Source organism: Anopheles maculipalpis, chromosome 2RL, assembly GCF_943734695.1.
Source record: "Anopheles maculipalpis chromosome 2RL, idAnoMacuDA_375_x, whole genome shotgun sequence".
NCBI classification, from domain to species: Eukaryota; Metazoa; Arthropoda; class Insecta; order Diptera; family Culicidae; genus Anopheles; species Anopheles maculipalpis.
In genome coordinates, this window is record NC_064871.1 from 36,566,046 (window position 1) to 36,589,843 (window position 23,798).

Below are 23,798 nucleotides of genomic sequence, written 5' to 3' on the forward strand. Positions count from 1 at the left end.
AAGGCGTGAAACATAGCGCAAAACAGTAACGCCCAAACGGGACATGCAAGAAGAAAGTAAAACCCCCTTTCCTTCCATTACAAGTGATAGCAGCGTTTGCGTTTGGTTGTGTGAGTGTGACCTGAACAGCTGATGCATCGAGCTAAGAAATGTCGCAAAGCAGCAAACTGCAATGCCATGATGCAAAATGCCAAAAGAACTTGCAAGTATTCAAACCGGTGCCTTTTTCTGTAACGCATTCGCTACCGCAGCCCATAAATGGGAGCAGGATCAGTAGACGCTGCAGCGGGTGCAGCGGATGCACTGAACGAAAGCAATCACCAACACACCGACACACGCGCACACCGGTGCCATCCATTCACGGACACGCAAAAGTGCGGCACGGCTAATCTAAGCGATCGGCAAAGTTCGATTATGCTATCGGGTGGAATGCTGAATCGAAGAAGCCAATCCGGTTGGAATGTGATCGCATACAGCACAAGCAACCCATCAGCCAAACTTTACATCCAGCGCACGTATCGTCGACCAACCGACGGTGAAAATTAAACATTTCCCGCCATTCCATACGGGTCGCGGCAGTTCCTAATCACTTGGCATGCACCGCAAGCGCCACCAGAGAGAGAGAGGGAGAGTGATGACACTCTGCCCACGTCCCCTCGGACGATCACTTTTCTTTTCATTTTATCCATCCCCAAAACGCCACACTGATGGACGATCTGGTCGACAGTTGTTCAGTTTTTTGGAGGGCGCCTGTGGTACGTTGTAGGAAAATAGAGTTCCGTATTATAAATATGACCCACCGGTACCATGAGCGACTCATTGTCAAACTGGCCTTCGTGTAGGTCATCCGGCTAAACTGTACTTTAAGTATATCTGTATGTGCGTGCGTGTCTGTGATCCCAGTGTGCTTGTGTGCGGTATCGTGTAAGTGAGACTTGAAGCTATCGCAGGGAGCTGTAACTATCTGCCCCCAGGGTGAGGTGTTCTGCAGTGCTGTGTAATCGTGTAAATCAACCACTGTCACAATGAGCCGAAGACTGATGTTAGTGCTGCTGGTGGTAGCTCTGGTTACCCTAGACCCAACGTCCGCATTACAGAAGAAGAAAAAACGTGGCGTTTACCACGGGCTGCATGGATTTGCGCTTGCAGGCCATGCTGCCGTCCCATTGCACGGTGTACCATCGTTTCATAAGGGCTACCACCCTAGTCCGTACGCGAGGTTCCCCGGTCTACACAAGGGATCGCTAGGTGGCGTTCTTCCGCCTGGATATGCTCTCTTCCCCGGTGGTGCTAGTGTAGCGTCCTACCAACGAAACTTCCCCCGCTATCCCACACTGTACGGTGCGGGTCTTTATCCAGGATTCGGAGTAGCACCAGTCAAGCCGCTGGCTGGCTTTGCTCCCACTCTCGCCACGGGATTGACTCCCTTTGCTCCTGCCCCAGCACTGCCTGCCTATCCTGCTGCTGTTCCGGGCGCCATTCCTGCTGCGGCTGCCTATCCACAAGCATTCGTACCACTTGGATCACCTGCCGCCACTGGGAACACTCAACAGACGTACTTCGCGACGTATCCCAAGAACCCGTTAATTCCCGTTGCAGTTCCCGTGCAGCCGGAAGCACCCGCTAAGGTTCCTGTCGTTGTTCAGAAACCTTTCTACACGGGCTTCTCAACAGTGGTTCCGAACGGAGGGATTTACCCGGCTGGAGTGTACAGCCCGGGACAAACGGTCGCCGTTTCAAATGTACAGCCACAGTTCATCGGTATTCCGGTGGCCACCGGAAGTGCTAGTGGAGTTACACCTACCTTTGCGACGACGCTGAGCTCTGGCACTACGCAAGTCACACAGGCACCGCAACAACCCTGGCGGCCGGTGGTGGTGAATCAACCAACACCACCGACTCCAACACCACCGTCCAACGCGTACCTTCCATCGTACGCCACCTCGCAGGGACAGATTTACATTAGCAGCACGCCGGCACCGTCGTTGCACGATCACCATCAGCAGCAGTCCCACCATCAAGCCTTGCTGGATCTCGAACAGGGTGAGTGGGGTATAACATTTAAGAATTTGGCAAGCGAATATATCTAATGTATCGTTTTCTACTTGATCGATAGGATCTCTTCACCAACAGGATGGTAGCGGTGCCTTCAACGGACAGCCGTACGATGTTGCCTCCAACCATGGCCGATACACGGGACCATCCAGCTACGATGTCGATATCACCCACAATGGTTATCAGAAGAAGAAAAAGTAGAATGCATTTTAGGGCCGTTGCGCGCCCCCAGTAGTCATATGCCAGCAGTTTCTTGTTTTGTGTTATGAGTTTTTTTTTCAGGGGTTAGTTTCGTGAGTTTATTGATCTAATTTAAAATGAATAAATTATTTTCCTCCTCGTCACAATCACTAGCCTTGGCGTACAGTGTCGCATTAAAAAGATTTCAACGTCCGATCAGGCGACGAACCTGAACGAATCCTTCCGTTTCGGCACTTTCAAACACGAGTTACCGGGAATAAAAACGATCACGAGAACACGTTTACAGGCGGAGGACGTGAGGGATATACCACACGGAACTAGCTGAAGGTTTCACCTCACACTTAATCGTGATCAATTTAACCGAATTTTTCGGTACGCTCAAAATTAAATAATTTTCTAACCATATAGGCGTGCTGGTCCATGGTATCCCAGAGGGTTGGGCTTGATTTTTGTCCCGACGGATATGGGAAAGTTTTTTTGTACGTGTACGCTTTGCGCTCAGTTTCGATTTCACATGCAGGCGGCATAATGCATAATTTCTTCCTGATGCTTATACGTGGCACCGATTGCATATTAATTTAATAACTATTTGTTTTGCGGCACGTAGCTTCCATGTACATTAGGATGGCAAGTTGCCTATGATGTTCGATGATGCTTGTTCACTTTCATTTGCAATTGTATTACAGGTGATTTAGAATTTATGTATTGATATTTAAATTTTAATAAATAACGGTCTGCTGAACAGCAAGGGGCAGGTGCCAGCGTGTATCATGGATGGTGTAATGCGGGTTGCATACCGCTTAGGCGGCTTATTGTACGATGCGTTACTACGTATAACGGCGTTACTAAAAGGGTTTTCAAACTTGTAGATAATTTTGCACTACAACTACATAACTTAAAAAAGTTTAGAAAGTTTTGCTATTTTTTTAAGTATTGAAGTAAAAGGTAAATATGTTTTCGAATAAAAGGAAACTATTTGCTGCAGCTGCTACGGTATTAATTCGCATTCTATATCACAATTAAAAGTAAAAGAAATTCAACTCTGAGCACTTTAATGAAGCCGCATACTTTAAGATACACCCGTGGAATTTTACTTACTGTGCGGAAACTATTCTATAATTTGCTGTGCCAGAATCATACTAGACGCGAAGCGTGATCGGCATGGGAAACATTTGCATGCAATCGGAAAGCAAAATCTACGATCGTTTTACTATCATTGAACTTTAGCTGTGTTTAGGGGATTCATTCATGCTGGCGAGTGAAGTTTTAAAATCATTAATGAAAGTGGCCAGTCTCGCTATTGTTGCTTTAATTAGAGAAATTTAATATTTCCGTGTTTTCAGGTGTGTGATTGATGCAAAAGAAGGAATGAATGAATGATCGAACGAATTAGGAAGGTACGCAAACAAAGCTTCAATTAAACAGAGTTGAATATGATGGAAACGAAACCTTCCTTGAACTTCCTGAGCTATAAACCCTCGGGAAGTTCAAGGAAGGTTTCGTTTCCATCATATTGAACTCTGTTTAATTGAAGCTTTGTTTGCCACAAGGACGATTGTTTTGTTGTAAAGTCAATATCTATTTAAAACAGGTAAATGATAATCAAAAATTATCAATCCATTTTAAAGGGTGGATAACTTTTTTCGGTCACAGTAATGGTCAATAGAATAAGAGTAGCTACATTTGTAGAAGCATTAATGTGAGGTTAGTTTTAATTGTTTTGTGATTAACCTTTTCCTATTTTCTAATATAAGAGAACATTAAATTAGAAAGTTGAAGTTGGATTAAATAAAAAAAAAATTGAATGATATTACCTTTCACAGGTACCGAACGCTGTTTGAGTTGTTGTAGTTTAAACAAAAACTGTTTAACTAATTAAAAGCTAATTTTATTACTGTTCCATTTTCAATCCTTTTTGAGCAATTTATCAAAATAATCTGAACATGAGTTAATTTTTTGTTTGTTTTTTAGTAGAAATGTTCTCAAGGATTGTCAAAAGTTTTTAATTTTTAATATTCTTTTCAAACCAATTTTACCGTCCCTTTTATTATAAAAAAATCCTTTTGTGCCTTTTATTGTAATTTTCTTTCCACGAACCATCCCACAAAATAACTCAAATGTTTTACGTAAAAGATTTTTTTCCTTTTATTTATTGTACTGTACAAATGCTACAGACTAAGGTAAAAAAAGAGTAGTTGTAATAACACAGTAGAGGCAAAATCAAGTAAAGTAAAGTAGTCGTATACTTTCGAAAGTATTCACAGCATTCGTCCAGTGAAGTCGGGTCGGGAGAAGAATTTTGATGGAACCAAAGCTCCACCATAACCGTGGTACCGTGGTTAGGAGGCACCATGGAAGGTGAAGGGAAGTCGACACACTTAAAAGCCGGCACAGCGGGTCCTTCTCACTTCCTACTGCTCGAATCCGATGCACCACGAACTTGATAACTCTGACACTAGCGAGCGCACTGAACGATTCTTCTCACTCTTCACGCACTGATCTTCACTATCGAGGCAGGCTCACTTCGTGTTGCATCACATAATCGAACCGGGCAGCAGAAGCATTTGGCCCGCGAGCGTGCTAGCGCTTAGTGGAGTCCGTAACCCAGGCTGTAAGGGTAGCCAGAGTAGCCGGAGTAACCGCCCAAATATCCGGAATGAGAACCGTAGTATCCCGGGTACGATCCGTAGTAGCCCAGGTTCGATCCGTAGCCGAGTCCATGGCCGTATCCCAGTCCTCCAATGCCACCGTAGTAACCGTGACCGGCCAAACCGGGATAGCCGTTGTAACCGTAGCCGAGACCTCCGTAGATGCCACGCTTCTCGGTCACCTTCGACTCCTCAGCACCATAGACGGCAGCGATGGCCAGGACGACGAACAGAGCAATCTGATCGAATGGAACGAGCAACAGAAAATGTTATGTTAGAATCCTCACTGTAGAACACCACACTAAAGCACTGCAATCACTGCAGGGACACGACTTACGAAGGATTTCATGGTGATGGTTGGTTGGTTGGTTGGTTTGAAGGGTTTGTAAGCAAGTAGAACACTTTGCACAGTTCTGTACACTGAGATTGCAAGTGGCGAATTGATGCTGCTGTTCGGGATTGCCATTACTTTTATACGAAAAACGGCTCCCTCCAAAGCGGTCACAGAATTTCCCGTCCGCGAAAGGGTTTCGCACGAGCCACCGTCCCCGTCGCCCACCAAACTCCCCACAACGGTTTTCCGTCCCGTTTTCGTATCAAACCTGCCCCAAAGCATCCGCTGCCGTATGGTGCCCTCTCCCTTTTTTTCTCGCTCGTGCAAAGCGTGCGAATTTTCCCCTGCAACAGGGCGCGAGCGCACGAGAGGTTAGCGCAGCGGGTGTATCGACGGGTGGCTTTAGTGCATCGGTAGTGCATCGGTCGAGCAAATGCAGATCACCGTTTGCATGCCGGGTTCTCTCGCTTGCTCTACCCTTCATCCCCCTGCCCGTGTTTCCGATCCGTTTAAGCATTCGTACGTCATTCACTCTTGAGTCACAACACGACGCAGCCAGTTGTTCTTGCTGCGCTCCGTTGTTGTCGGCGATGAAGAATAGCATTTGTCCGGGGTTTGGGTCACGGGTAGCGTTGGTTCACGCTGCCTGAAAATCTGGCTGCGCGGGTGCGTGCGAGGCACTTTTGGCGGAAAAAAGTACACTCAAAAAAATCGCATCACCATCAATTGTTTCCTAATCTACAGCGCAGCGGAGGAGGTTTTATTCTGTCATTTCGTACGCTCATTTACTGCTACACCCTCAAAAAAAAAATGGCATCGAAATAGGTACGGGGTGTGAAAATCTGGCGATTAGAGACACCGGGCGCACATTCGCACCTGTAAAATTATTGCTGCTGCTTGTTGAAAAGCCAAACCAAATGGATCCAACATTGACCGGCGTACGAAATCGCACGCAAACGGCGATTAAGCCGTTGGGTGGGTGGTCTAATCACGCACCACAACCGATTTATTGCTTCGTACGCCCATGTTTTCCCAGCAAACGAAACTTGAACAATTTGATTTTTCAAATACCGCATCTGCTTTGAGGAAAAAGGGTCATCATGTAGCACTGATAAGGAGAGGGAGCTGGAAGAAAGAAAATGGTAAATAAGAATCATTTGAATTTCATTAATTGCTCGTTCATTAATTAGGCGTCTGTGAGGTATGGGATGTACGTTGAATGTAACCGTTTGAAGACAATGATGCATTAGCTTTCGGATATTCTTGTGTGTGGGTTTTCTCTTAATTGTGTTGATTTGTGGAACTGTGGAGATGTAATTAAAATGTTTAACATGTTTTTTTCCACAACCTTTAATAATGAGGCTTCTTCATAATGTGTACATATATGAGTGATCAATCGGGTAGGGAGCATCAGCGGCGCCGGTCTTTTCATGATGGGATCCCAGTTCAAATCCCAAATCCCCGTATTGATGACTCATTGTCGAAAGAAGTGGTATCAACAAGTCTTTTACGTCATTAGATGGTCCGCGTTGCCTTAGCAAGCCATCAAGCCAAGAAGATAAGTTATCAAAGAAAGAAGAAATGTAGAAATACCGTATCTCTTAGCATTTTCAATTTATTTTATTGTAAAACTTCTTTCTACGTTGAATAGTTACAAGTAACTCTTATACTATTTGTTCTAAGAACAACAGCAAATGCATATAATTTTTAGACGTTGTTCTACTTGTTTTAATTAAGACATTGCTGGACCACACAGGACTCCCTAGACTCCTAAGTAAGACTGCCAGTCATATTTCGGAAAGATATTTTATCTTTTTCATGTACTTCAAATTACTTTTGGTTTACGTTTAGCTGTAAACCAGATATCTGTGTGTCTACTAAATGTGAAACATGGTGAATAGTTTGCAAATGTTTGTCATTGTCAAGTTGATAAAAGAGCGATTTCGACCTGCAAGAAATAAAGCAAAATCAATGATAATTTTTGCAAATCTATCCATATTTTCAGAACAGACAAGAAAAATCATCTTTTGAAAAATCCTATTATTTTTTTAATTAATTGAAACCAGGTCATAGGGCCACGGCTAGACTAGAGTAACTTAAAATCTTACTTATAGTACAACAATTCTTGAAGGGAGCTTTTACCATCGAGTTAGTATATCCGACCCGTAATTTGTGTCTGGTCCTTTAGGTCAGGTGTGGCCTGATTTGGATTGACCACTTAAATCTAAACAGTTAACATGCTTCTTCTTCTCCTTCGCTTAACAATCTTCTAATCTGGCGCCGGCTATCGAATGGCTTACTAGACGTCCTGATACCACGTAGTTGGATAGTCAGTCCTCCCTACGGGGGGAGGGATTTGCTAACGGATTCCGGAAGGGATTTGAACTAAATCGCGGAAGGGTCCTGCCGCGTGATGATTGATGCCGTTGTTGCTTCATCATCGGGCCGTTCCCTTAAACAGTTAACATTAAGGCATAAATTAATGAGAAAATAACTCAATCTGGGAAGAACAATCTTAACAAGATTCGATCCACAATACTAGCTTTAGTTCTATAAATTGATCGGTTTTAGCACTGTAGATCGATTTATAGCTAATGACCAATATTTATTTTTTGCGAAAATAGACTTTAACGACCATTGGAACTTATTTTGATATTAACTTTGTTTTAAAAGATCTTTGAATATTTTTTTTCATAAAGAATAGCCATGCCGTATTGCTAATCAAAAATTACAACTTTGGTTGAATAAACATTTTATTTAATCGTAGCATGTTTTTTTAAGACAAATAAACGGAAAAATTAAAACAAACCACTTTACGTCTGTAAATTAGTATAATCTAAAAATAGCAAAAGAACACATCAAGCAAGAACAGAATCATTCCTTCCCGATGCAACCCTCCACACGAACTGCGATGAAACGGTTCACCTGTGAATAGAAAATATCAACAAACTAATAAATAACTACCAAGCGTTCGACTGACCGAAGCGGGTCGTGAGAAACAAACCGTCTACCACCCAACACGGCCCAGAACTACGCCGATTTCCTGGCAAACCGAACCGACTGCATGGTAGCGTTTAGGTTAGGCTTTTTTTGTGTGTGAGCACCGCAACTTGCCAGTTGTGCACTACATCTTCATACCGCACCACAACGAACCGGCTCGCCGGTGATCTAACGCACTAATATGTGCGTCGTCGCCCAATCCAGTTGACCGGCAACAGGTGAGTAACAGTTAAGCAGCAGTAGCGAAAGCTTTCATTCTTCAACCAACGTCTGCGGTGCGTCTGAAAGGTGAAATGAAAGCAAAAGCACCGAGTGGTCGCACACATGTCACCGGTGGTCGATGTCTCCATCGGTACCCGATTCCCTTGGCCAGGAAAAGGGGAATAAGGTGGCGTTGCAAAATGACTAGGTGCTAGGTTGTTTCACTATCGGTCGGTCGCGCCCCATCGGCATGATGCAATACGCGGCAGGTCGAACAAATGGTGCGCGTGTCTCGCACGGTAACCGCATCCAGTACCAGCACGGTCAAGGGAAGGAAAGGGATTCACACTGTTCGAAAACAAACAAAAAACACACCAATTCGTTCACATCACTTTGGAGTGTGCTTTCGCGGGCGGGTAGAATACCAACGAGAAGTACGGTCCATCGGGCAGACGTGCATGAAATATGACCAACTGGTACCAAGCCAGTGCGGTGACAGCGGCACATATTAAGTTGTAAGGGCCAATCGTAGCGGGTTGGATTTTGGAGTCATTTTTTACTTCAATTTCAACCCTCAAAAACTGTGGCCTGGGCTCGGGTTCCGATGCGTCCTGCGGTGATGGCATGCCGGTCACGTGTATCCTAGTTTTGTGGTGAAAAGCACCGTGTATCTGTGATGGTTTTCATTGGATAGTTATGTTTTATTATTTGAATTTCGGGAGGGTTGTTTAATGCGGAATTAATATCATTTTGACGTTGGAGCTGTTAATCAATATTCCAAACAGCACTCCCTTAAGGACGTTTTCAATAAATTCCTTAAAGTAAAGGATAATTAGAAATGAGAATAGAAATTAGTAGACTTGATCGTGATACGTGTATGAGGTACAAATTTACATTTTGTGGTAGATCATTGAATTAAATGGATCCTTAACCTACGCGATCTTGTAATGTATACGGAGCTTGATCGTCTGGATCGTCAGTTATTGCAGTTTAGCGCACATGGATCACTCTAATCATCTCATAATAATAAACTATTTCTCATCTTCATCACATTTCTCAAGTAGATGGCCAGCGGTTCACATCAGTTGCCAAACAGCTTTGCTTACACACCATTTTGTGTGGTATAGGCAAATGATCCCTCGGTTAATCTTGCGTGCTAGGAAAACCCACATCAAACAATGCCCATTTGTCCTTGTAACAACGCTCGTTCTAGCCGCATTAGCTGACCCAACGCTGGGTGACAATTTACCACCGCACTCAGGCAATCGGTCGGCCCCAAGGGTTAGATGACTAACGACACAGCTTCGGCGTTAGGTAGTGATCCATTCCCTTTTACTGATGGTTGGGGTACGGTTTGGGGGAACTACTCTCACCCTCCAGCCGTCCAGACGTACCAGTGTCAACAATGGCAGTAGCTAACTACCGTGTGGCCAACGAGGTCCAGACATAGGCTCCAGCAATTAGCGGATGTTAGGCCCTTTGGCAACGGTTCCATCCATCGAAGTGGTAGTCGCACAATCATCCATAGAAGGGCTAGCCGACAACGGGACCCTTGCCACAGCAGCTTTGCAGCCCATCCACAGAACAGCCGTACACGGTGATAAGCGGCATGTAGGACGATAAGCTTCTTGTTCTGCGATGAGAACAAATTGCTAGCCCAAAACCCACCACCCTCATTTCATGGCCATTTGGTGGGAAATGATTGTAAACGCCCCGATCCCGCCCGGAAGGTGTGAAACCGAAGCGTTTGTGCGTTTGGGCTTGCACCATTAGTTGGGTCTTTTATTTTCCAGTGGCGGCACGATTGTTTCCAACTGCCGACAAACAATATCACCGAAGGGCAAGCGGAATTGTTGCAGCTGCAAAAAAACTGAAAACACAACACTCAATTCTGCCACCGGCAAACGTCTCTGTCGCCCACGGTCCGGATCTTGGTGTTTCGAGATAAACGCCTAATGATCGGTACCGGGTACCGTTCAGAACACATCGTAAGATTCTCAAAGCTACCGCCATTGCAAAGACGGAAAAGTTCTAGCCCAGAGAACTGGTTCAAGGTACGACATCCTGGGGAAAATTTCAATCCGCGAATTAAATGAGTGGAACGCTTAGCAAAAAAAATCGATTTGATACGGAAGACATTTAGCTAGCATCAGTTTTGCTGAACTTCGATCGAAAGCAATTTATTAGCGTGTCAAAAATGTTAACTTAATTACCCTAGATTGCGATTGATATTTCACGGGTGATCTCTACTCCCAGTCCATTCCAACAGGGCGTGAGTATTAGGAGTGGACGCGTGATTAATCATCTTCAGGGCTGCAAAAGGGCTTTGAAAGTGTCCATCTGGCAGACAGTGCTTGGCTAGCGTCGTTCGATAATCGAGTAGGGTGAGGTCCTATGGGGTAGGAAAAAAAAATACGATCTAGGGCCGATTTTCTAACACCTCGTGCCATTTTATGAACGTCTGCTGGAGATCGTAACGTTCAGATCAGATGTTAATCATTGCACTAGGAGTGTAAGGTAGGTCACGAGTGGAGCTATATTTAATAAGCAGAACAGAATAAGCAATCTAAAACGAATAGATGGCAACCATCTGGAAAAAGGTTGAAAGTTTTCCAATAATTTAATACCTTTGATGAAGTGAAAACCACATTCAATAATTCATCGGTAGCCTTCCGCCATTGACTCCGGTCACAACAAATCAATCGGCAATTGCGGTCGGACGAGCTTATCCATAATCGTTGCGGATATGATCACTATGGCATTGAATTTACCGTGCAGACCCTCAACCAGCCCTTCTCAAGAACGTGATTAATCAAACAAACGATTCCGCTGTAATAACACTGTACAGGTGATAATTTTTAATCAACCCAGAAGTGTTGATAGATCCGTGAATCACTCTATTGCAGATTGAATAGCTCTGTGGGCACCTAGTTGTGCCGGTACCGGTACTACACTTGTGAACCATTTAGCAAAGGTGAAGGATACAAAAAAGGCCAACACCACACTGTACTGATCTACATCGTCCGTCTTGTGTTCATTCTATCTAGCACCAATCGTAATCTCAAAACGCTGATCGGTCGCACGGATTTCTTGAGCTCAAAGGTTTAGTTTACGAGCGTTTTTTGATCACCCTAAGGTATACAACACGTATCAATTCGTCATCAAAATTTCGTCCAACAAAGCATGGTTCGATAGTAGTAATAGACACCTTTCCTATATCTCTTTTAGCGTGGACCATAGTACTAAAATCCTCCTCCAGATCACACCGCGTAATTGAAGACCTGGCGGCTAGGTTCTAATGGTAGCCTGACGGCTCAGTGGCTCATAATAGCCACCTAACGCCAAGGGTTTCTCGCGTGTTGTGATCACGAGCACTCCAACGTCAGTGTAAACCATTTCGTGTATTTATTCTATCCTCTAGCCAACCCTACCGAGCATGGGGATGAACTGAACTGGGAGAAGGAGGAGCCAATCTTTTGCCAGCTTTTTCCTCGATCGAGACAACCCAGACCGTTTCCCCGGGGGTCGCAGGGCGTTAACGTGGTGCACGATTGTGCCCAAAATGTTTACCCATTCTGCTGGAATCACATTTTAATCACGACAATTATTTATAGCGCAATCGATCGCATTGAAAATGTAATTGCCAACGGTGTAACGACCGTACCGATTGCTTGTTGTTCGGACAGAAGAGTAGCAGACACAAGCTTCTACAACCAGTCTGCCAGCCAGCTGCCTCCGTGTGCCGGAAAGGTTCAAAAGATGTTTTGCCTTTCGTGAGAGCAACGTTGGCGTTTGTTTTGTGTTTTGGTTAGCATATCCGAGAAGGGAAGAAAACTCAATGATGAATTGAATTTCGCGCATTACTTTTGACTTGGATTGGCTAATCCGTTCGTGAGATGAGATGAATTGCTTGCTCTTCTTCTTGGCTTAACGACCTTCTAGGTCACGCCAGACATCTAGTGGTTACTAGACGTTACTTGACTTGCCCCGGTCCTGCCGTATGAAGATCGTCGCCGCTGGCGCATCACTATCAGGTTGCCCTCTTGATAGAGATAGAACCAGATCTTGAATTTGGGAAGAGGCAATACTACTTAGGCATAGTACTCTGCATCAAATTCAATAAATCAACTGAAAGTGCTTTTGAACCCCCGCTGAATTAATACGATAGTTAAATGCTCGCATCTGGAGGATATTTTTAAATGCTAACTGTCATTTACATCCACGACAGTACATGTGACACACTACCGAGGACAACCAACGCCATTAATTAACTCATCTAGCCTTATGTTTGTGTGGCAGCTAGGCTAAGCCTCAAGCAGCTACCCACATTGATCATAAATAGATCCGGTTCAAAAGTTAATTGTTAGCATTTATCCAAGGGAAGAGACTTGTCAAGACGAGATATATTTTTCCAATATTTTTAAATGATCAGTACGCTATCCAAAGCCAGTCTGTCAGTCAGTATTATACAACGATCGTTCTTGTCCGACTTTATGTATGCCAATGCGATGTCTCCAAATGATTCAGGCTGCATTTGAGAGCACTTTCAATTACGGGTGCCACAAACGGGACCAATCTTGTTGTGATAACACACCCCTTGATGAAGCAAATAGAGAAAGGGAAGAGAGAGAGAGAGAGAGTGTGTGTGTGTGTTTGCCTGTGTCCCGGTAAATAAGTCATCGAACTTACCTCTGACCAAATGGATCAGCCCGTTTGCCACACGATTAGGTGTGCAGCATAAAAGGGCCCTCACAACTTTGGACGATCTTAACCAGTTACGGGCGGAGTGGTTGAATCAGAAAAATGCGCCACATGGTGTATTGGGAGAAAGAAGGGCATACGGAGCGATTGATTTGTTATAAGTCGTTTGCTGATATACTATTGAGCAAAACATCGCTCTTCTTCTTGTATGTTTGATTAATCGCAGGGCTGGATGGCAAAAAGAAGCGATCATGTAATGGTCAGTTTTAAGTATTTTAAGTGTGCTTCGGAGATAGATTGTTTACTTTGAGGCTATACGAATAGACCGTTGAATGTCTAGAAACCTGTTCAAAAAAGATCTAATTGCACAACGGACACATACTCTATTTCCTTTCTCTCCATTTTTGCCACTCGGTTGCTCCTGTCTTTCGAATCCCATGATGAGGCCACACATTCTGAGGCCACGGTATTACCAACAGATTAGTGACACACTGGATGGTGCACCGGATACATACCGCGCGAGGGTCGGAATGCAGCCCCGCCACCAAGCGATCGGTTGCATCGTTGTTGCTTCGCTGATGTCATAGCACGCGTCGGTCATCCAAGCCCATCGCATCGGCAGTTTGTATTTGCACAATCGATGAAATCGAGAGTGGATAATAACGGGGTAACACTGATTGTACGCTATTAATTCGCAAATCGATGAATCCGATACCACGACCAGACTGGACTGGAATGGGCTGTTAGCAAATAATCAATATATCCTCTGATTGGACTGGTGTATCATTTTCCTTTAGCCAATACGATTGACCTTCTGACCGGCGAGGTGTTCCGGAACGTCTCCCACGCGTCTTGGACATCGGTTGGTCCGTTAGGCATTGTTTGAAATGCGATAATTTCCAAACCCTTCGCCGAAACGTAGATCAATCATCGTCCAAGTCCATGTCTTCGTCATTAGCTTACGGATTAATAACTGTACTTTTTTTATCGCAAAACACGCCGACCGATCGGTCGGAAGAGGGGATTTCGCTGCATTGATGCGATCATTTGCAAAGTTGCAAATCGCGATCGATACATAATTCAATTCATTCGGTGCATATGCACGTGCATACGGCTTTGATTTATTGGAATAGTTACACCCGAACAGTGTCCGTTTGTTGAAATAACGCTATAATATACGGTGGAAAGGTTTCGCCTGCGTTGCGAGGAACTGATGTCATTAAATTAGGTCACCTGGACGTGTGCAAAACCGTGCGACGGATGCAACTTTTATGAAATGCATATCGAATGCATAACATTTTGCATATTCGAGCCTTAAATTCCAAATCTTTCTTTGTTTGGGGACAAAAGCACGTTTATCGATGTAAACATAAATACAAATTTGAGCGAAGCATTGGGAGCTGCATATTAAAAGGCTAAACAAATCAATTTTGAAGATCGTTAAGTAATGATAGCGTCGGTGTAAGTAGGGCAAGAAAAATGCACTTTAGATGCACATCTGGTCATTGAACTGTAATTTTTGGCTTCGATTTGATTGACCGGTTATCGACCGGGGCCAGATAAATTCGCATCCAGGTCGCTGTAGTCTACGCTGGATTTTCAGCGGCCTTCAACAAAGTTCAGTACTAGTTACTATTGGCTAAACTCAATAGACTTAGTTTCTCATTCCGCTTAGTGCAACGATTGGAATCCTTTCTTGTGGATCGTACGTGCAGCGTTAAGATTGTTGGTTGGTGCCTTATCAATTTTCTGGTTCTCTGTCCTACTAAATGTTCTGTAAACTCCTTCGCCCATACCATGTCCATGTTATCCGCGACTTGGGCGTTTGTTCCTCGACGTCTAACTACCTTTCATTGCCCACTTCTAAGCCATTGCCTTCAGGAAATTCAAAGTTTTGAGCCTGTTCCGTAGACTTACATCTGACATCCACAATCCACGATGTAGTCCGCACTCCCCTCGAATTTGCGGCTATAATTTGGAATTCTGTAGCTATGGTTTGGGCCGTTTAACTTGAGCAGGTGCGAAAATGCTTTACGAGGAATGATTTCGAGCTTCTCTGCCTCCGTACCATGTCCTGTGCCATATGCTTGACCTATATTCATTGCAGGCGAGACGAGATCGTGCCCAGGCTCTATTTACATTAACGGACTGTTTCTGATTGTCACTGATGGGCCCACACTACTCTTCCGCGTCCCAATATACGTCCATTCACGTTCCCTTCGCTCTCATGCTTTCCTGGCAGATCTTCTTAGATGCACGGTGCATGGCGGTAATGACTTTTCGACAGCCTGTATCATCTTTTCGACTTCCATTTCTCCTTGATGGCCTCTTTCCGCTCTCTCTCACCAAACGCCATTAAAGTTCCTTCCTTTTTTCCATCTTACGCTAGTCTTGTTAAATTAAACTTTACGGGCGGACATTAAGACGAATATATAAAATATAACGTGTCATCCATCGCTGCTTGGACAATGTTTAGTTATATATAAAATAGAAAAGAAACATGTTTCTGTGGCGATCCCTCAGCATGATAATAATGCTGTCTTTATTAATACCGTAAAACGATTTTCAAATATGGAATAATTTATCGTTATCTCCGTTCCTTTTGTTTTAGGACACTTTTCACGCACACTCTTACGTATCGTCTTCCTCCGTACTTCTCCCGCTAGCGGTCCGACGAAACTGTTCCAAACCCTATCGCAACACTACTCTTAGTTCAGGAACGATGTGAGTGACGTTAGCTTTTCATTCAATTGCAATTGGGTTTTAATTAGCTGAGACAACGTGACCACCATTAACAAGTCCTTGACGTTCGAGTTGAACATTTGCGCAAATTGATCACCGCTCATGTTCGGTACCGAGTGAATCAGATCAAGCAACGCACGGCCAACGGTATTTTCCGGCTGCTGCTTCGCGTTCAACACATCGTCCACGTAGGCCAGCACATCGGACAGCAGCGCCAGCAGTTTGTCCGACGCGTCCGTTACCTGTGCCAGATCTAGCAGTGGCGAAACTGTGCGCGGCACGTTCGGGTTCGACTGGAGGCCGATCGTCTTCATGCACAGCTGCAGGCCAACAATTTCCGGCTCGTAGCTCGTCACTTCTACGTTGATCGGCGTAAACATGCAGCCGCTCTTGCCACCGGGCACACCTAACGACACGCACACGTATGCCTTGATACCCATTCTTGCCCCAGTCAGGGAGGTGTCGAGCGTTAAATGTACCGGATTCGCACACTCCCGCGCGTAGTACTCGTGGATGACGGAGCTGTGATTTGTAACTTCATGGCCCGATGCCCACCAGCCTGTAAACGAAAACGGTACGGGTCAGCTAGATCCAAGGCAACACTTAAAACCAGGCCCTCATAAAAGCCTTCTTACCAACAATGTTTTCCGACGCATTGACACGCTGGTTCGATTCATACAGATCGATCGCATAGCCCAGCTCTGCCTCCACCTGGTCGGAGTGTTCCTTGTGCGGCAAGCAGAAACAATTGGTCACTTCAACAACACCCTTGTCCACGGAACCTGCACATATTTCGGTAAAAGATTGTGGTTATGTTTACTGAGACAGTGCGCCAGTCGGCTGCGATGCCTTTCCGTTTCTTACCCAGCAGCGTTCCGATAACACGTTCCGAGTCAGCATTTCGTCGTTCGTAGGCGTCCACAATCTGGAACAACACGACCGGGTGCACGCGAACGGTTAAATTTAGTGGCAAATTGATCGTCGACATGTTTGGATTCCGGAGGAAAAATCACACGGTGGCATCCGCAGAAGTGAACTCGCACAAATCTAAACACGTTCACCCGACGAGGAAGGCCGAAGTTTGACATTCGAATATAAGGGTCGATTTTCGAAAAACCGCTTTTGGAAGGGACAAAAGAAAAATTCTAAACAAAACATTTATACTGCATAAATATGTTTATTTCACATGATTAGCTTTTTAAATTATCTGAATTTTTTAAAAACAGCTTTTAACTTATTACAACTCAAATAAGATGTCCGAAAACAAGCCCCAACAAATGAAATGTCACTGCTGCCAATGCTTGTAAAAACAACAACAAACACATCCGTCATGATTTGTTCAGAAAGTTAGACAAAAGACGCCTGGAAACATATGGGAAGGGGGTGGCAATCAGTAAAGAAAAAACAGGTGAGAATTACTGCAAGTCGCAAAAGCGATGCTGTTTGATTTCGACAAGTGCTCTGTACAAGAAGCAGGGCACGAAATCATCGCTGGTAGACATTGTAGATAATCCCCGAACTCGAAACGTGGTTCAAGATTTCAGTTCTTTCCGTTCTATTGGCTGCTCTATTCTATTGGTACGTAAACAAAGCAAAATCACAACCAGCAGTAGCAGCAACAGTGTGTGTGTTTTACTGTTCCTCAGTGTCCGTCGGACGTACAATTATAATAAACCTTTGATCGCGTGCAGACTACGGAAGATAGTTCGATTAAGCGCAAGCAAGCAAAAAAAAAATAACATCCAGACATCGCGTCATTGTGTTTTCTTTGTTCCGGGCTATGGGTGTAGATCGGATGGAAGCCTTGCGAGACGGTGTGGAAACACGTTAACTACGCCATACGCACAAGAGCCTTTGCTGCAAACTATTGCGATTTACCTTTTCCCCGCCACCGGAGTTGAATTTCTATCGAAGGTCGTTCAACTGAATACACGCACCTAACGTAACAGACGTATGTAAAATATTTGGATTCGAAAATAGCTTACAATAACACACCAGGAAGAAAAGCTGCTCGTAGGTGTGCGCTTGTGTTTGTGCAAAATAAATTAAATTGTTTAAACGACTCGGGCAGATCTCGTCCGCGAAAGCGAAAATCAGCTGGTAGCGATAGACAGGTGGTGCGACAACACACAACACCATCATCATCGTAACAATATTGCCCGAGCGGACGAGCGAATGTGTGTCCTTGTGTTTAAAGGTGATCACAAAAATAGTCTCAGTTTCTGGTTGTATACAAAACAAAACATTCCAAAATGTGTGTCTTTCGTTAGTATTCAGTGATTATTGTAGTTTTTAAACGAAAGCGGTGCCCTTAATTTGAGAAGAAAAAGCCTGTACAGTAGTGACGCATTTATGGGCGATGTCTCTCTGCCATGTTTAATCAATGAAAACGCTCCGGGTGTGTTATCTCTCTTGCCATTAAGAGTCCTCATGATGCAAACACGTGCGAACACGTTTGGTCGACAAAAATAACTTGTTGCCTCTCAATCCAAATTCATGCTTCTATACTTCCTTTCAAGCGTTAACAAATGTAAACAAAACTTAAGCTGCATCCGCAAAACGCTAATCGATTCGTTTTCCTATCCCTCGCAGATGCTGCTACTACCGTGCCCATCATAACTGAAAGGGGAGCCCTTTGTAAATCGACCCTTGTGCATCATAATCACGTCTCAGATCATATACCCACACACATACAAGCCGTGAATGTCTGTGGAACGCAAACTGACACCGTCGATCACTAGAGCAAACCACAGAAAAAAGAATCTGCCAGCACCAGCAGGACGACGACAACGTTGCGTCTCGAAATAGAAACCTCGACCTGGTGGCCGGCTGGCACAATACAAACATGACGACAACGGCAAGTCGACCGTTTGACGCAAAAACGTACGACACACTCACCAACCAGGACACCAACCCGTTCGCAGACAAACGCTCGCCAACGATCGAGGAAGAGGACGAACCGCAGGTCATACATGTCGTACCGGAGACGAGCAAAGCACGGTGGAACCACATCGAGGATTTGGATTCGTTCTTCACCCGCGTTTACATCTACCATCAGAAGCATGGATTTTACGTGATGATGCTACAGAAGCTGTTTGAGCTTTTCCAGTTTGTGTTTGTCGTCGTACTGATCACGTACATGTTTAACTGTATAGATTATGCAATTCTTTTCCGGTAGGCTTGCGTAAAATGGTGGAAAAAGCGCTTTAAACCGTATCTAAAATATGTTGCTCTATTTTCCCCTTTGCATATCCTTGCAGCGATAAAATCATCGATCTGGAAACGAAAGTATCGCTCGGCGATGCGATGATCGGGGTGTCGGAGTGTGCGGCCAACCTCGGTGCATTTCAATGGTTGGCACTGGTGCTGGCAGGGATCTTTTGGACGTTTCGGTTGTTTAAATTCTTCTATCAATTTTTCCAATTTTGGGACATTAAAATGTTTTACAATACAGCACTGAAGATCGAGGATGTAAGTAGAATGTGTAATCTTAAGCTCTTTACTGTACACTATCCGATTTTCCGTTATTTTTTCGTACTACCCTTAGGCTGATCTGGACAATCTGACTTGGCACGAGGTACAAAAGTGCATACGAGAAGTGCAATCCGAGATACAGATGAGTATCAACAAAGAGCAACTGACTGAGCTAGATATTTACCATAGAATATTAAGGTAATTCATGTTGCTTCTCGTACTATCCTGTAGTGTTGGCAGATTTGGAAGATTCGAAGATACAATCCCTGGGAAGATTTGAATCGCATTGGATCCTAATTAAAGGATTCGATCCTATTAGTATTCTATACGGAACGAAACACGCATTTAGATTCGGATTCTTTGATTCGAATCCTTTTAAGGATTGAGATTCGAAGATTCTAATCCTTTCCCGGGATAAGAATGGGATTCGCTTTTCCCTACATTACTATCTTGGTACAAGCAACATTCACATACACGGAACTGTCTTCAATTGCAGATTTAAAAACTACATGGTGGCCATGATGAACAAATCGTTGCTGCCTGCCACGAAGAAGCTGCCATTACTAGGAAACGTAGTACTAATGAGTCAAGCGCTCCGTTACAACATAGGATTAATACTGTTCTGTAAGTGGTCCTGCGTTCCTCTTCTTCTTCTTCTTCTTCTTCTTCTTCTTCTTCTTCTTCTTCTTCTTCTTCTTCTTCTTCTTCTTCTTCTTCTTTTTCTAAATTCTGGTCTAAACGTGGGTGCGCAGTATTGCGCACCTTCAAATATGCTGTGTCTGGTTTTCGAATCTACAACCGCATTCGTCATCGTTCCTTAATAATCCCACATACCTCATCCCTTCCCAGATATTTGTAACCTCTTTGCCGAACACTACTTGGACATGTTTGGTCATTCTGTGCCTGATCCTAATATCCTCGTTCAATGTCTTTTCTATGTTCATTGTTTTCTATGTCTTTTCAATGTTTTGTGTTTCTTTTCCTTTTTTCCTGCTCTATTCTTGTCTCACGGGATTCCTTCTTATTTAATTTTATATTACTTACTACTAAAGTTAGCTAACTTTTAAGAGTAATCAATATTGTAGAACCCTTGCGGCGTTCAATGAATTGAATAATAATAATAACACTCGACAATCTTCAGGGGGACCATGGTCACCGTTCGAAAACAGCTGGCATCTACGGGAGGAATACAAACGGCCCAACATGAGGAACGAGCTGGCAGCGAAACTATCGAAACAAATTCTGTGGGTTGCGGTTGCAAATCTCATCCTCTCGCCCTTTATATTCATCTGCCAGTTGATGTACTTTTTCTTCAACTATGCTGATGTAAGTGACAACTTTAAGCTGCTTAACACAACCAATTTTACCGTAATTTTGCCATTTGCTTTCGTTTTAGCTAATAAAAAAAGAACCCGGTACGCTGGGTGTACGATGTTGGTCACAGTACGGCAAGCTGTACTTGCGCCACTTTAACGAACTTGACCACGAGCTGGATGCGCGCCTTACCCGCGCATACCGACCGGCGGTAAAATATATGAACTCTTTCTCATCGCCCTTGCTAACTGTCATAGCAAGGTTTGTGACCAATACCGGATCACAGCAGAATAACAAAAAATTAATAAATGAAAAATACTTCCCATTCTCCAACAGAAACGTAGCATTCGATGCGGGTGGGGTTGCGTCGCTTATACTGCTGCTGGCCATCTACGATGAGGATGTATTTCAGGTGCAGCACGTGCTTACCCTCTTTACGATCCTTGGAATGATCAGCGTTATTGCAAGGTACCGTTAAAGTGCGGTGGAATTAAAAAAAGCCTTTACCGTTATTGCTCTTCTCTGAATCCTAAACCTTACAGATCACTTATACCGGACGAAAATATGGTTTGGTGTCCGGAGCAGCTGCTAAGAAATGTGTTAGCTCACGTGCACTATTTACCCTCAACCTGGCGTGGCCTAGCGCACAGTTCAAACGTTCGCGATCAATTTGAACTGTTTTTCCAGCTGAAAATTGTAAGTTTGTACCCGTTTTTCCGTTAAGTAATGCCTGGTTGTACTAATTTATTTTTTAAACCCCTCCCTATTCGTACAGATGTACATTCTGAACGAACTCTTCAGCCCGCTGGTGGCACCGTTCGTGTTGCTGTACGATTTACGGCCCAAAGCGCCCCAGCTAGTTGATTTCTTCCGCAACTTTACGGTCGATGTGGTCGGCGTCGGTGACGTGTGTTCCTTCGCCCAGATGGATGTCCGGAAGCACGGTAACCCGGACTGGCAGGTACCGATCGTGGTGGACGATAAGGATAGTGAGAGTGAAACACCTCTTGTATCTCCGGAAGAGGTTGGTGGTCATAGGATCGGTGTGCCACCGTCCGCCGGCCTTAATGCGCCGGCCGTCGGTGCCACCCCTTACAATCAGGGCGAGCACGGTAAAACCGAACTCTCACTCGTACACTTCACACTCACCAACCCAACCTGGCAAATGCCACCGGAAGCGAAACAGTTCGTGCAGGGCATCAAGCGACACGCGCTGCAGGATCTTAACAGGCAAAGGGGAATGTTGCTCGGTCTACACAACCCAACCGCAATGGGACAGAGTTTGCTGTCGATGGAAAGCATGGGCGCCGAGTATTCGTCCATCATTCAACCCATTCTGCAGACGCATAATCTTTCGAACTCGCAGCACCTTGGCCTGTCGATGCATCTCGGAGGATTCGGATCACCCATTCCACCAATGACGCCGGCCTTCGGGCAAGGAATGATGCCATCGACAGCTTATCATCAGCAGCAGCCGGGACAACACGGTGCCGGAGTGCAATCGTCCCACCAGTATCACTTCGGACCGCAATCACACGATTTTGAGCGAATGTTGCAGCAAAATCTAACCGACGCCAGTACGGTCGCACCAATGCCTAGTCGCAGTACCTTCCTGGCAGATATTAACGAGAACGAGGACGAAACGGGTCCGCCTTCGCTGACGCCAGAAGTTCCACAAGCAGGCACGAGTAGTCGTGTGCAGATGGCCAGTGTTGCGCCTGCTACGATGGGACTGGAACAGGAGTTTGTTGAATCAAGCCGGTATGGGGCGTGCAACGACGGGATGGTCTTCAGCAATCGGGGTGGAATGTCTCGCCGTGAAGGACCTGCGGAAGGATCACGCAACGGATTGCTTTCGAGGTGAGAGGCTTGGTTTATTAGTGATATTTGGTAGTTACATTAATAAAATGTCCTTTTTCTTCTCCCAGTCTGTATGCCGAAATGCCCACCAATGTTCCGGCACCGTACGAATTTACGACGGCCGACATGTGTCTTAGTACCCTGTACCTGCATGAGTTGCATCACAATCACGTAAGCAAACAGTTGGAAGTTTTTCAATTTGTGTAATGTGTACCCCTTCATTTATTCTTCTCGATTCATTACAGTTGCGACGTAACGGTGGTAGCCTGAGGCTTGACATGGGCTCACCACCTCCACCGAGCTCATCCCAACGACCCTCGACCTTTGGTCGTTTTGTGGGACCGGGAGGATTCCGGCCATTCGGTTCGGTCGCACAACCATCGCTAGTCAGCCATCCGTTGCGTACGATAGCGCCGGGCATTATCGGTGGCGATACTGCTGGACCTTCCTCCGGTTCGATGGCGGGTGCGCGAAACAGCGGCGGATCGGTAGTGGCTGCCGAACGGACCCCTTTGCTCGGTGGCAAAAAGTCATAGCACCAGGCGGAATGGGTCTAACCAAAAAAAAAAAAAACGGTAGACATTGTTGCTCTGCAAAAAGGGGGTTAATAAGTGTAGAAAAAACTGGAGAATGAATGTGATTTGTTTATGTTTATGGAGAAAACTGATACCGTGATAAAAAAGGAAGTTGATTTAAACAGAAAAAAGCAAACTAAAGTACCACCTGGGCGCTGTGGATGAAAATAATGATAGAAACAACGAAGAGGGAACCTATGTTAAGTGTAATAGTATGTAATGAGGCCAGGTTCTCCTGTGCGTGTGTGAGTATAAGAGGAGCCGGTTTTTGTAAATAAAGTTACACAATCCAGTCGAAAGTAACTTAATCAACATTGCTCGCCAATAGAGAAAACAAAGTTAGTCATGGCAATAACAGAACTATTCTGGGATCAAACGGTACATTTGAATACGGCTTTTGTACAGTACGCTTGCAGCAAAAGAAAAACATCATGTTCAAAAGGTCAGAAAATAACTTAGTAAAAATAATTCTATCGAATTGTTCCCACTTTTTACGCAGGAGCGTGGAGGAGTTAAAAAGGTTTGTGAACGCAAACAATATAGCAAAAAAGGTGTTTTAAAGGTGTGATCTTATCCATTGAATCACAACAGTGAACATACTCACGAAATCATTCAAATTCTCTGTGGATAACGATACTGCGATAAGTTGTTGAAGTCGAGAAATAAATATGTTTTCAATTTGTACAAATATAG

At 44.6% G+C, this 23,798-nt stretch overlaps 4 protein-coding genes across 4 annotated transcripts; 2 read left to right on the forward strand and 2 right to left on the reverse strand.

Moving 5' to 3' along the window:
* Window positions 1-982: 982 nt before the first annotated feature.
* Window positions 983-2,388, forward strand: LOC126558285 (uncharacterized). The gene is made up of 2 exons (XM_050214276.1): window positions 983-2,043; window positions 2,117-2,388. Exons 1-2 carry the CDS (start codon window positions 1,026-1,028, stop codon window positions 2,254-2,256), a joined length of 1,158 nt encoding a protein of 385 aa, XP_050070233.1. The 5' UTR covers window positions 983-1,025; the 3' UTR covers window positions 2,257-2,388.
* A 2,455-nt stretch (window positions 2,389-4,843) lies between these two features.
* LOC126567097 (keratin-associated protein 19-2-like) lies at window positions 4,844-5,253 on the reverse strand. The gene is made up of 2 exons (XM_050223330.1): window positions 5,242-5,253; window positions 4,844-5,143 (listed from the first exon to the last, which is right to left on the reverse strand). Exons 1-2 carry the CDS (start codon window positions 5,251-5,253, stop codon window positions 4,844-4,846), a joined length of 312 nt encoding a protein of 103 aa, XP_050079287.1.
* Window positions 5,254-15,848: 10,595 nt separating this feature from the next.
* LOC126558707 (eukaryotic translation initiation factor 3 subunit F) lies at window positions 15,849-16,937 on the reverse strand. The gene is made up of 3 exons (XM_050214760.1): window positions 16,747-16,937; window positions 16,518-16,664; window positions 15,849-16,441 (listed from the first exon to the last, which is right to left on the reverse strand). Exons 1-3 carry the CDS (start codon window positions 16,868-16,870, stop codon window positions 15,849-15,851), a joined length of 864 nt encoding a protein of 287 aa, XP_050070717.1. The 5' UTR covers window positions 16,871-16,937.
* A 1,790-nt stretch (window positions 16,938-18,727) lies between these two features.
* LOC126556945 (autophagy-related protein 9A) lies at window positions 18,728-23,087 on the forward strand. The gene is made up of 11 exons (XM_050212523.1): window positions 18,728-19,056; window positions 19,143-19,353; window positions 19,430-19,554; window positions 19,853-19,980; window positions 20,498-20,682; window positions 20,753-20,931; window positions 21,007-21,138; window positions 21,213-21,366; window positions 21,446-22,530; window positions 22,599-22,701; window positions 22,776-23,087. Exons 1-11 carry the CDS (start codon window positions 18,728-18,730, stop codon window positions 23,064-23,066), a joined length of 2,922 nt encoding a protein of 973 aa, XP_050068480.1. The 3' UTR covers window positions 23,067-23,087.
* The last annotated feature ends 711 nt before the right edge of the window (window positions 23,088-23,798 follow it).

Bases quoted from the DNA above. Each gene is read 5' to 3' on its own strand.
- LOC126556945 (XM_050212523.1), top strand. From the start codon at position 18,728: ATGACGACAACGGCAAGTCGACCGTTTGACGCAAAAACGTACGACACA. The intron at 19,981-20,497 runs GTAAGTGGTCCT...GACAATCTTCAG, and splicing joins CATAGGATTAATACTGTTCT to GGGGACCATGGTCACCGTTC. The intron at 21,139-21,212 runs GTACCGTTAAAG...TAAACCTTACAG, and splicing joins ATGATCAGCGTTATTGCAAG to ATCACTTATACCGGACGAAA.
- LOC126558707 (XM_050214760.1), bottom strand. From the start codon at position 16,870: ATGTCGACGATCAATTTGCCACTAAATTTAACCGTTCGCGTGCACCCG. The intron at 16,665-16,746 runs GTAAGAAACGGA...AAATATGTGCAG, and splicing joins TGTTATCGGAACGCTGCTGG to GTTCCGTGGACAAGGGTGTT. The intron at 16,442-16,517 runs GTAAGAAGGCTT...TTTCGTTTACAG, and splicing joins TGCGTCGGAAAACATTGTTG to GCTGGTGGGCATCGGGCCAT.
- LOC126558285 (XM_050214276.1), top strand. From the start codon at position 1,026: ATGAGCCGAAGACTGATGTTAGTGCTGCTGGTGGTAGCTCTGGTTACC. The intron at 2,044-2,116 runs GTGAGTGGGGTA...CTTGATCGATAG, and splicing joins CTTGCTGGATCTCGAACAGG to GATCTCTTCACCAACAGGAT.